Genomic DNA, 13,095 nt, shown 5'->3' on the forward strand with positions numbered 1-13,095 from the left:
GCCTTGCTCCCAAGTAGTTTGTTTCCATGTAAATTTCAGTTCATTTTCATGAACTGGGCACAGCAATAATTTTCCTACTGATTGCTTCTCTTCTGTACCAGTTTATTACAACAGGGAAACTGTTTGAATCCTGGTCAGTGCACCTGACTTGAAAATTTTATACTACAAAAGAGTCTGCTTTATACATAATGAAGTTACCCGAAGTATGGTTTTTTGGATAAAAAGTGTTGTAGTAAGTGGAGTAATTTGAGCTGTGGACTTTCAGAATCTTTTAACAAGTTCCTTTATCTGGGTATGATAATGAATTTGTTTGCAATAGTGATTTAGCACCTGCTACCCACACTTCAGTGGGCTTTGAAATGCTGTAATAGTAGTGAAGTTGTTTGGAGTCAGACATAAGAAAAAGCTCAATTGTGAGTCAAAATTAGAACAGTGGTGTTTCTTTTTAAAAACAAACAAATGCCTGCAAAAAACCCCACACAAGCAAACAAAAACCACAAACCATAAAAAAAGGTAATGATTAGGCAACAAAACAGTGCCACAATAAGTTGACACTACACCTGCATATTTATTTATTCCTATGTCAGAAGGGACATCAAACCTAGAAAAACAAAATGGTCATACTGCTAAACAAAGGTAGGTGAACCTGCATGAGAGAGTGTTAAAGGAAATATGTTAAAAACAGCCTGGAAAAGAGATGGGGAAAGGCAGGGAGGCAGCAGTACTGTCACATGAAGTCATGAGTGGGGTGGAGGTAAGAATGATTGATTGCGTCATGAAAAAGCCATTATTCCTACTCCTAAGTAATGCATTTTCTGACAGGTTACTCTGCTGCCAGTTGCACTCTGAGGACCGTTAAGATTTTTCAATCACTAATAAGAAACCTATCTGATGTCTTGGTAGAAATGATTCAGTAAGGGACCTGTAAGCTCCTGGATAACAACTAAGAATTTTGCAAAGTTATTCCATAATCCTTACAACTGAATATTGAGCAGTTGCTGTTCACGGTCCAGATTCAAGCTCTTATGCACATACCAGTTCTCATATTTTAATTTGCTGAAAGCAAATTCTGCCAGTCAAGAATCACTTAGAAAATTAAACATATTTGGATATAAAGCTGTTTGCAGACTTACTGACAGGCAATGCCAGCAACCATAGTTTGTCAGAAACAGCATTTGCAGTGTCTGTTTACTGAGGAAGCTGAGTAAGGTTGCTTTCAGGTCTGATTTTTGTACAGTTTGCAGTTGGTTTTTTTCTTCTGGGCAACATGTATCAAGTATTTGATCTGCTGAGAGAGGCTTGCAGACACCTCAGGTGTTCTGTAGTTGTCTGTTGCAGGCCTCTGGCACTGTAAAGGGAGAGCAGATTGCTACTGAAAGCTTGCTTTCCGCTTCTTTCTAAACAGCTTTCAGGACTACTTTCTTTAAAGGACATACAGTTTTTGTTGCATCCTTGTCTTTATATTCCTGCCTTATAGAGGAGGCTTTAAACTAGATCCCAGTGATTAGCATTACTGACTTGATGTCAAGGAAATTGAAAAGATTTCAAGAGAGAAAATTACTGTCCTCTGTATCACAAGTATGATGAATTGCAATTTAGAAAAAGTATATTTAATTTACCAGTTGGCCTGTACAGCTCCCTGTGGGTCAGCAGCACTGCTCTTGGAAATGTCATTTTCATTAAAAACTTGAGTGTGGATTACCATTCAAAGGAGTTAGTAAAGCTAGAATATCCTACTGCTACTCTTCATGCCTTTCCTTCAGTCATGCCATTCTACCCCCCACCTCCCTTTTTTACCCTAAGGACAGTTCCCACAGAAGCTACCTCTATCAGAAAGTAGAACTATTTCAGCTACCAGTATAGCAAAAAACTTTATTTTCTTTTTTTTCCTTCCCCAGCTCCCCACCCTCTTCTCCCCAGCACTATAAAGAAGGAGACCAACTTGCTTGTTCTAAAATTGTGGACAAAAAGTTTCCAGAGTGTAGTCTTTTCCATTACAAGTTGGTCTCCTCTTTGAATCCACAAGAATACAGTGCAGCTTAACTTTGCCACACACTTGCAGTCATAAAGTCATGGGGATGCTAAGTCAGCAACTCTGCTGCTAGAGTAGCCCTAGAATGTTCTACAGTATGGAACTCAGTAGAACAGCCTTCTGTGATGCTGGTGCCTACCAGCTTGCTCGTCAGTATTAGAACATGACATGTGAAAACAGGGATATGTATCTTACCTGAAATTCAATGTCCAAGTACTTTGTAGGGAAGCATCAGTGGGCTTTCGTATTGGAGAGCTTTCTGGAACAAGTAACTGTTACTGGGACAGGGTTAAATTCTTGCTTCAGGATTCCAGCAGTATCAATGAGGTTTTAAATTGTATTCAGATGCCTGTTTAGATGCCTTTCAAAGCTTTTCTCAGCAGTCCTGATCAGAACTTTTAACATATTTAAAAACTAGTAGCTGTGTGTTGATGACGCATCATTTACAATCAGCCTTCACTTCCTGCTGGAGTTGATGGTGGCCAAGGCAGGTGTAATCACCAGTAGCACTAACTGACAAAAGAATCTCAACTTGGCATGCATGTATAGTTTTTTTTTTTAATTTAGTGGAGAAATACTGGCTACAGGAGATGTAAAACAAATTTGGTCTTGTTTGTGTCATACCCCTTCTCCCTCAGTGTTTGTTTCAGTACGTGCTGTCCACTTGTAACCCTCACCAGCCCTGAGAAGGGTGACTGCAGGTACGAACAAAAAGCGCACGCTGAAAGCCTAGGCTGCTGTCTCGCTGTCTTTTTGCCTTATGATTCTTACCAAATCCCAGTAACCATGTATTCTGATAATAAGCTACTTAATGTAACAAAAAGTCTAAAGTTAGTTTTTGTAACTATGCACTAGAAACTAGTATAGTACTGACCAAAGGATTTCTGTTTCAGTTGCTGAATTTTAAATGGATATCAGTGTACAGAGAGAAGATCTAGGTTAGGCTTCTAAAATATCTATTAAATGCTTAGATCTGTTTGAAAACGTTGTTAAATAGAACCAGTCTAACTAGCTATTTTGAATTCCATGTAGTAACTTTCTTTTATCAAAAGTAAAGGCGAATAAGTTGTGTAAACTCTGCATGAGTTGCACGCTGAGAGCTATTTTGAATTCCATGTAGTAGCTTTCTTTTATCAAAAGTAAAGGCGAATAAGTTGTGTAAACTCTGCATGAGTTGCACGCTGAGAATATTATAAATATGGGATTGTGTAATGGCAGGCCACATGAGAATGTTATAAAGAAAAACCCCACAAATTCTGTGTGTGTTGCATTGCAGCAGCACTGCACTTGCTCCCCTGCAGCAGCATGACCTTGTGATTTAAGGCAGAAAGAGACCATGTTGTAGAGCAGCTCTGTGAACCAAAGTGCAAACTCTGCCCTGACTGCAGTGAGCGTATGGCTGAGCCTCGGTACCCTGTGTTTCTGCAGCGTGGGCTTTAGTCCAGTAGTGATCGTTCCACGCTTCCTTTGTTCTAATGACACTTGTTTTTTTTCTTCCCTGCAGTTGGTTATATTCTGGGCACTAAATGAAGGTGTTGCCAGACAGTTTGACTCATTCAGAGATGGATTTGAATCAGTCTTCCCCCTCAGTCATCTTCAGTACTTCTATCCTGAGGAGGTTGGTAAACCTGTTTTTATTGATGCTTTTATAACCTTAGATCTACACATGGACAGTCTGAACCTTGGTGTGCTCTGGATGCAGGGTGGTTGTGACAGAGTCTGATTACATTTCTAATACATTTATTAATAAAACTTGGTCTCCCTTAAATTGCATACTTTAAATGTTAAAGATTTTTATGTTCGGTGGTCATTTATTTGATGCTTTTATTATTAACAGGTCCACTTTCTTTAAAACTGAGTGCATCCGGCTTTTCTGAGAAGTGCTTAAATTAGAGTGCAGGCTTTCCATATTGGTGTGGATACTTTAATAAATTCATTGTATTGCAGTACCTCCTAATAACTGTAGATGTGGATGCTACCTGGATGTTGTATTAAAAAAAAAGTAGTCAGCTCTTTAACAAAGCTGTAGACAGTAAGAGGAGATTCAGATGAAGGACTAAAGAATAAGGGCAGTTGGTTTTGCCTTGTTCTTGCCACTCACTGTATCAATTTCCTTTTAAGATTCTTGCACTCTTAAGTTGGACTGAATTAAGACACAATTAATGGTTGTCTGGACTAGGAGAGAAAATGTTTTATTACTCTGCCTTTAGGGAGTGTATTTGAAGACTGTACTTTGAAGGGTTTGTTTACCTTCATAACCTTAAACCTTTTGGTGCTCTGAGGAAATGCTAAGGCTGCTCTGAAGCAGTGTGCTGGCCAAGCCTTTGTGTTACTCTTTGGTTTTGGGCACTTTGCAGTGTAAGAATCTCTTCAAACTGAGATCTGTAACTGCTCATAGTGGTTCTTCTTAATGTCTCTCTTGGTACTACTTCCAAAGAGCACCACCACCTTTTTCTGCAACAAATGTAAGGCTAGTAAAAATGGCAGATTATTTGAGTTTCACCAGTGTTTTACCCCAAATTCTCCAATTTGTAGTATGTGTGATGCTGTTCTTCAGCCTTGCCATTGGTGTGGTTTGATGCTTGCTTCTGCTTGGAAATTTTAAAATACGGACACTAGTCTATGGCTAATCTACTAACATGGTTGGTCAAAGTCAAGCCGTGGGAGTAGTGTGAGATGTAAAATGTAGTTTCCTTAATAAGCTATACATGTGTGATCTCGTGTTCCCTTGCTGGTAGCTTTCCAGCCATTTGAACAGTTTTACAAACCACTCCTAAACTATGACAAAGAACCTGTAAAATTCTTCTTTTCATGAACAGAACAGCTGAGGGTGTCAAACCTCTGGTTGTACTGAGATCAGAGCTTTACAACTCCTCGTGTTGTAAAGCTCCTGCAGAAGTTTTTAATGTTTTGGCTGTAGCCTCTCATCTCTGCCTGCCCCAGTACATAGGAAGAATAGCCCAGATAATTTTAGTACGAAACTGCTATCTGATAGATCCATCTCTGTCTAATGATTGACTTAATTTTTTTTTCTTTCAGAGAAGAGCTCAGAGTTTTAAAAAGCAAATGTAAACATTCCATTTGTCTCATTCCCCTAGATTTCTAGATTTTTGTGAGACTTCCAAAAAGTTAAGGTATTTTTAGTTCTCCAATATAAATTGCTTATTAGAATGGTCTGTGTTCTAAGAGATTCTTTCAGCATCTCCTGTGGTAGTGGCCTGTAGGCAAAGGCAGATCCAGCCGGTGAGGCTGCCATTGGGCTGAGGCTGCTGCAGTGGAAGGATTGGGGCGGGTTGCTCGGGGTGGCTGAGGTGGTTTTGCAGCAGCCGTTCCCGAGAGCAGAGTGCTGGAATACAAGTGAGAACAGACAGCACTTGTTCTACATCAAGTTCTAAAGAGCAAAATTTTCTTCCTTTTTTTTCTACTTTGTAGTTGGAGCAGCTCTTGTGTGGCAGTAAAACAGACACTTGGGATGCAAAGACTTTAATGGAGTGTTGCAGGCCTGATCACGGTTATACACATGACAGGTAATTTGGGGGTGGTTTTAAGCACAAGAAAACATGTATTTAAATTTGATACAATGTCATTCAAGCTGAAAGAATTATATGAAACTTACTTTAAAATATTCGTACTGCACTGAATATGAATCTGATGTAATTTTTTTAACTGTAAACAAAATAATAATAGTTTGCTTTTTTCCCCCTCTTCAGTCGAGCAGTGAAGTATCTATTTGAAATTCTCAGCAGCTTTGACAGTGAGCAGCAAAGACTATTTCTTCAGTTTGTGACAGGTAGCCCCAGACTGCCTGTGGGAGGTAGGTTTTGTTTATTCCATATTGCTGTATCTGAAATCAATATTATTAATGTATTTCAAAATAAGTGGATTATTTCAGCAAAGGAAAAAAATTATCTGTGTATTTTAGAGGTTCATACTTGCCACTTCTAGTTTCAGAAGTGGCTGGGTGGACTTCAGGTAGAATTCTCAAACTTTGTGTTAATCTCATGATGCTTCATTCAATTGACTCCAGGTGTAATTTATGTTAGCAGATAACTTCATGCACCTCTAGCCAAGGAATACAGTATTCAGGGGTTTCAGTGTGGTTTTTCTAATTATGATTTTTTTTTGCCCTCCAGGAGGTTATGACAATAACAAAATGATGCATTGTTACCTGGAAAAAATCATCATTTTTATAGATAGGAGACAATACCAGCATAGTGATAAACTTTACTTTCTCCCCCTTTTGAGTTTCAGAGTTTAGATGAGAGGCAGTGAGGAAAACAGAGGAATTTGCTGTCTGTGCTAGGGGCCGTTATAGAATACACATTTTACTGAATTCTCAGCTGAACACTTTGCAAGTGAAAACAGAACTTTTGTGTCTGTTTCATTACTTATGTTCTTTGGGGTTTTTTTTCTAGTTGAAGAGTTGACATTGTAAGAAAAAATCTATTCTCTTTAAAAAAAGAATTTTTTTTTTTAAATCTTTTGTGGAGAGGTGGTACAGACAGGATTGACAACTAGGAGTATAAAAACCTTAGCTGGAGTCAAAAAATAAGGTATAAGAGTCAGGTAATTCCTGAGAACCTTAGAAAATGTGTGATTGGAAGAGGTTTTTTTACGCATACAGAACACAGAGTTAACAGCAGATGCATTAGCTTATTTCTTCTTTTTAATTCAACCTGGGGAAACTAGTCTACAGAAGGAATTTTAGGTAAGTATTAGCTTGCTGCATGGTCTAATGAACTCCTGAAAACAGACTAAGAAGTAGGTTATGAGATGCATCCTTCCGTCGCTGTTAGATGTCTACAGTGTTAACTCTGGGTTTTCAAGAGGAACAACCTTATTCTGAATGTCTTTTCTCATTAATAGGCTTTCGAAGTTTGAATCCTCCGTTGACCATTGTACGCAAGACGTTTGAGTCCACAGAGAATCCAGATGATTTCTTGCCCTCAGTAATGACTTGTGTGAACTATCTCAAATTGCCGGACTATTCAACTATTGAGATAATGCGCGAAAAACTCTTGATAGCTGCAAGAGAAGGGCAGCAGTCATTCCATCTTTCCTGATCACAATGAAAAATGCAATGTCTGCCTGTTACAGCAAACGAGAAACTCATGATTCTTTTCTAAATGTATCACCTGAGTCAAGGAAACGTGTTACGCCTTGTTGTAGAAAAACGGCTTGCAGATTATAAACAAAGACACTTGGTTGATATTCATTAAAGGCCCCTCTGGACTTAAAGTGATCAGGCCCTAAAAGTTGTTGTGACAAGATTTCTTTAGCAAGTTCTTGTTTAAATTATCATTTATTTGATGAGTGAAGTTTTTAACTTGCTTTGCTGTGTGAAATTTAAAAAGGGATGTTTTTCCAGGCTGGAACAATAAATGTCGCTGTGCAGTTTAATACTGGGCTGTGTGTATCCATCTAGCTAAGTCTGAAGTTTTTCCTCCAAAGACAACTTTTGTACATAAGTACAGAAATTAAAATACACCATGTATTTGACGAATCTAGTTTAGTAGACTAGTTCTGTGTACCCTCACCTGCCTCTAATTTTACCCATCCTCATGTATTGTCTGATGTGCAATTCACTTGGTTCTTTTTGTGTGCAACATTCAACAATTGTTATGTTTTGGTTAGCGTGGGCATTTAACTGCTCCACGCCTCTTTCTCTGATTAAGATAATTTAAATTTTACTGAAATCAAATATATATTGTCAATATAATTCAGCCTTTGTAACTAGGTAGAACCTTTCTTATAGCATAGTTTTACTGTAGTGGTAGGATATGATGGCGACAGCCTTTACCAGTCGACGCTCTAGAGCTGTTTACACAGTGATTCAGGCAGCAACAGCCTCTTACCGGAGGCTGGGAAGAATATTCTTTCTTTCATGTAGTTGAAGTCCAACAGCTTGGGCTGGCCAGTGTGTATTGTGGTAAGGCCAGAGCATTTCGAATTGATGTAAAGTTTTTTAAAAAGACAAATTAGTTGTTTCATTCCCTGTTTGAGTAAACAGTTTTCTTGTTCTCGATCTAAGTTCCTGGTTACTTTTGTAGTCTTTTTTTTCTCCCCTCCTCCCCCAACGCTAGCTTGGAACAAACAGTTCAGCCTTTGTCTTTTGACACAGATAAAGCACCTGTAAGCAATGCTCTGTCCAACTGTTTTATGTGCTGATTTCTCAAATCTGCAATAATTTACTTCATCAGGTTAATGTTTTTACCTGAATATAAATAAAAAAAGTTTGCTTCACCTTTTTGTTCATAGTTTTGTACTGTATGCATAAAGTTCAATTGTGTAAATTACTGTAATGCAAGTAAATCATCCTGAAATCTACTTGGCTAACAGCCGCCAACTTGTGGATGATTTACTACTAAAACAAGACCTTTTAAGACCTCCAACTTAGAGGGCAATTTTTTTTCTTTCTATGGGTTCAAAAAACGGGCGATTACAAATATTCCTGAGATGTACCTGCTATATAGTTCATCTCTATGAAAATGTGATAGTTACTTACTTTTATTCAACTTTGAGAAATCAAAATTCATTTCAGTGCTTAGAAATTGTTAAGTTCTGGCTAATCAGGCTAGTATTTCCCCTAAACTAACAATAACAGGTTTTCTTTTATCTAGCTGAAGAACTTGTACTTCCAGAATATGTATTTCAGTACCTGTAATGGACATTTTTCCAGTGAACATTCACAGAATTACACGTGGTTGCTCATACCACTGAAATGTAATGCAGATCTGTCGTGAGCATGAGTAGAATGTGAAATCCTTGCACAAAGAACCTGACAACTGAACAGTTTCTACTTCCGTATTAAAACCGAAAGAAGGCGCTTCTCACTGTACATAAACAATGGTAGCGCACAGTGCGGCAGAGTTTTCATAAAACTTCAAGGCAGTGTTTAAACTATGGACTGGTGTTTAAATTGTTCTGATAACTTGATCAAACTGAGCACAAAAAAGTGTTTATAGTATGTGGATAGCAATTTGTGCATTTTTTTAAGGTTCTATATTTTAAAAAAACCTGACTTGTGTAAAAAAAAAAAAGAAAAAAGCTAATATTTTGTATTAAAATATCATGTGTATTGATATTTTTTTACCCATGTTGTCTCCCTCTAGAATCTGGCTTTCATTGACTTTGAAATTTTGAGGAGTTTTCAAATTTGATATATAGCCATTGTATAACTGTTTTAGTGGGGAAATAAGTTGTTGGTTACCTGTTTAAAAAGGAAGGAAAAAACCAAGTACCTGTGGTGGCAATTGATTTTTTTTTTTTTTTTTTTTTTTTTTTTTTGTGCTGTCATTTTCAGCACGGACCAAGGTTGGAGTTGTCCTGAAAAGTGAATGAAACCTTTTTGGGTGACACCTTTTTTTGGTTTGTGTTTTTCCCTACGAAGGGCAACTTTCAGTGTATTAGAAGAGCAGTCTGCCTTAAAAGGTAAAGATAGTAAATTAAAAGTTGCAGCTTGTATGACTGCAATACTTTCCTACAGACAGAACTGTAGTGTGAAGAGTAGCTGAGAACAAGTGGAGGGGTGGGGCAAGGTCTTCGGGAGTCCTCCTTTGCAGGAACTTGCATTAAGGAAAAACCTCACTAAAATCAATTGTAGGTGTGTGCAGGTGCCTGATGAGGACTGTGTAGCCCTGAGGAGAATATGTGGTCATCTTAGTACTGAGCTGTTTTGTATATCTTTAAGGTATAATAAAAGGTACAATAACAAGTCTTACTTTTTGAAAATAAGATGCTTTTATTTTTAACATGGCAAGGTCATCTTATTTTAGGGAATACCAGCCACCAGTTACTATTTTGGATGCGTTTCATGTCCTAAATTAACAAAAGCAGCAAGAAAAATCTTTCTTGGAAAAAAGTGCCACCCAGGCACAGATAGCTGCTACTGTACTTGTGCAGTGATTTTTTTTATATATATCTCTAATTTTATATATATCTCTAATTTTTTTGTTTGATGTTTGCTCTGTGCAGAAGTCTTTTGTGTAGGGAACATTAAGTAGTATCACATCTGCCATGAATTAGTAAGTTCTAGTGCTTCTTCACTTCATATTTTGTAGGAAGATGTACAAGAATTAATTCAAAATATGTGTAAAATCCCCATGCCATTGCCAAACTTGGTCGGATAATGAAGTTTTCATATGCAGACTGCTCACATAATTTAATTGCCTGGGTTCTTCCTTCTTTCCCCTCAATCATATGTTGTGTTGGTTTGTTGTGTGGTTTTGTTTTTTTTTTTCTCCTGTCTCCCTTCTGAGCTCTCTGCTGAGAAGGTGGGTACCTCATGACAGGGACTGATGAAATTCCAAGTGCCTGCATCTTGTGCCCTCTTTTCTGGCTGCTGCTGGAGGTAGGTCTGTGGGCCCCGTCCCACCTGCAACCCGTCTTCCAATGGGTGGCACCAGTTCCTGTCACCTGAGAAGCCTGTGCCTCTGCAGAGGGCTTCTAACAGGCAATGAAAATCTACCTCACTTCAGGGATAATGCCATGGTTAGTGTGAACGTGCCTCCCCCAAGTCAAAATGCGTCTCTATAGCTAAAGATGTTGGCAGTGGGGAGAAATAAAAAGCTTTGCTGAGATAGCTATTTACAACAAAAAGTTCAGAAGGGGTGGGTAGTGGAGCCTTCTCAGGGCTTTTTGTGTCTCTTCCTCCCGCTGTACTTTCCCAGTCCCTTGATAGCCTGAACTGGAAACAACCTCTGCCATGTGAACTCTCTGTGATCTTGCAGGGATTTCACAGCTGTGTGCTCTCAGCTCGCTCTATCTCTGCTGATGCCTTGCGTTTTTCAGAGCTTTTTCTCAGCTGAGTGTAGTCGGTTGCCCCAAGAGCAGCAGGAGTTTCCCCACCCCGGTGCCCTCAGCACAACAACATAAGCTGCAGAATCACATGTATTTTGAAGTAACGTTAATGCACATCTTACAGCAGACAGGAAACAAATTTCCCAGCTCTGCTGCCTGTGACTAACAGTGAATAGCTCAAGGAATAACTGCTTTAATGGACTGGGGTAGAAGACGTCTTTAGAGGGTTACTGTGTCCTTGTCTCCTGGTACTGGAATGTGTCTGTGTTGATCAGACGTCAAGCTGTTTTGGGGGTGGAGAAGTAACAGGTCTTAGGTCTCTCTGTTTGCTTTGTGCATCTGGGGAGTTGTGGAATGTTGAACCATAAACAGGAGAACTAAGTGGAGGGGAAACAGTGGAGATACTGCTCTGAAAATATTGGATGTAAAGTTACTGATAGCTCTAAGTCTAGTTTGGCAACAACTTCTGCAAACCTGTTCAAAGAAGAAAAAGGAAAAAAAAAAAACAAACGAAAACACCATCCCAAAAGGTGTAATAGGAGAGATGAAAGTGCATGCTGCCTTCCTGTCCCTGTTTTCCACACACAAAGCGGGTCTGTGTGTGTGTAAATTCCTATTCCTGAATCTTGTAACATCTTCCTGTAGTTAGAAGGAAACTGGCCAGTTCAAGTGATAAAAAGTGTGTTGGGGTAAAGCAACAAGTGTGTTGTGGGTGAGTGGCTTGGTTTTTTTGGTCACATGTGTCCCCCCCACCTCTTTAATATTAGGCTGTTGCGAAGACTCCATTAAAGACAGAGGTAGATAAGCCTGAGGGGAAAATGTGAGGCAGGAACCACCCTGCCCTGCTGTCTGAGAAGGGGAGGAGCGGGAAGGAGGAGGCTTCCCTTTGTAAAGGTAAGCTTAAATACAATATACTCTTGTATATCAAGAGGTTGTATATCCTCTTGTATATCATTGTATATACTCTTGTATATCAGCAGGTTGATGCTGTGGAGATACTTGGAAATACTGCACTTACCCCGTCTCGGCAGCTGTTTCCTAAATACACAACTGAGAGAAAAGATTGTGAGACTTCTTAAGCTGCCTATAGAGCACTCCTGGCTGCTGCCTGCCTTCAACTGGCCTGGGTGACGGCATCCTACAGAAAGGGAAAACGGGATTTTTAGACTTTTGCCCTAGCATGGAAAACTACAGTAAATTAGTATCAGAATTTGTGGCAAAGATTTTTTTGTTGTTGTTTGTGGCATTTAACTTATGAGCTAGATGTTATGGACTCCTGGTTCATTGCTTTGCCCGTCCTCCCACTCTTTGGTTCCTCTCTATTCCCATGGCCTCTTGTGGCTATTTCATACGGTGGATGAGGTTAAATATTGAGAGCATTTAGTGTAGTTGTTTCTGATAGAATCAGAGTACATTTCATAATTCTTTGGTGAGGTAAAACCTACACTTACAGGGAAGACAGCAACCTTAACTGATGCTTTGTAGTGAGTTAGTGAAATGGGTCATAGAAGTAGAACCAGAATTGAGTTAAATTTAGTCTGTTTTTAGGAGGCCTCTGAGCTACAAGTGATGGGAAAGAGAATATTTTGGCCATATATCATGTATGTGGCTTTACTCTTCCTTTCGCTGCTATCCAGGGTGTTCCAGGCTAAATATAGGCCTGGTCTGACTGCAGCTCTTCTCTTCTTAGGACTTCTTGTATGTAGGAGCCTCGGGCAGGCAGGTGATGCAGGCAGCGATCCACAAATAGTTACCCAGTCCAGGAGATGGCATTTTATTTGCTGACCTCCTCTTCCAACTTGTTTTTACAGATTGTTTCTACTTAAACTGTTAAGACGGTGGCTAAACAATGACAATTTCTTACCTGATAATTTTCTGAAACCAGTGTTTCCTACAACTGTCTTTGCGTGCTATGCTTCTTAAGCCAGTGGCAGTATTTAATCTTTATTTTTTCACTTGGTAGCTTGGCATGCTTAATTTACTCAAACTATGGATGTTACTAATAATTTGGAAAGGTTTCCCACAGTTTTGTTATTTCTTTAGTATGCAAAGGGGTAAACCAGAATAACAGGCACTAAAAACATAAATCTTATTCAAAAAAAGGGGGGGAAATAACTTTAAAACTGTTAACAAACAGCAAAATCATCTCACCTTTAGTAACACTGAGTTCTTGTGGTTGGTAATTTCCAATTTATGGCCAGCATTGTCAGCTTCCTCTGCTAGAGCAGAAATTAGAAGTGAAGGGAGACGCTGGATGGAGAGCA

The 13,095-nt window shown here is 39.0% G+C and overlaps 1 protein-coding gene across 6 annotated transcripts in view; it reads left to right on the top strand.

Moving 5' to 3' along the window:
- Positions 1-9,114, top strand: part of TRIP12 (thyroid hormone receptor interactor 12) — a 72,522-nt gene extending 63,408 nt beyond the window's left edge. For 5 of the 6 annotated variants that reach the window (XM_014951750.1, XM_014951751.1, XM_014951753.1 and 2 more), the window contains 4 exons: positions 3,537-3,650; positions 5,465-5,559; positions 5,743-5,846; positions 6,899-9,114. In XM_014951750.1, the coding sequence (XP_014807236.1) occupies positions 3,537-3,650; positions 5,465-5,559; positions 5,743-5,846; positions 6,899-7,095 (510 nt within the window). In that variant the 3' untranslated portion in view covers positions 7,096-9,114. The remainder of the gene's footprint in view (positions 1-3,536; positions 3,651-5,464; positions 5,560-5,742; positions 5,847-6,898) is intronic. The other variant, XM_014951752.1, reaches the window with a different exon arrangement.
- The last annotated feature ends 3,981 nt before the right edge of the window (positions 9,115-13,095 follow it).

The sequence above is a fragment of the Calidris pugnax genome, unplaced genomic scaffold, assembly GCF_001431845.1.
Source record: "Calidris pugnax isolate Ruff unplaced genomic scaffold, ASM143184v1 scaffold197, whole genome shotgun sequence".
In the NCBI taxonomy this organism is placed as follows: domain Eukaryota; kingdom Metazoa; phylum Chordata; class Aves; order Charadriiformes; family Scolopacidae; genus Calidris; species Calidris pugnax.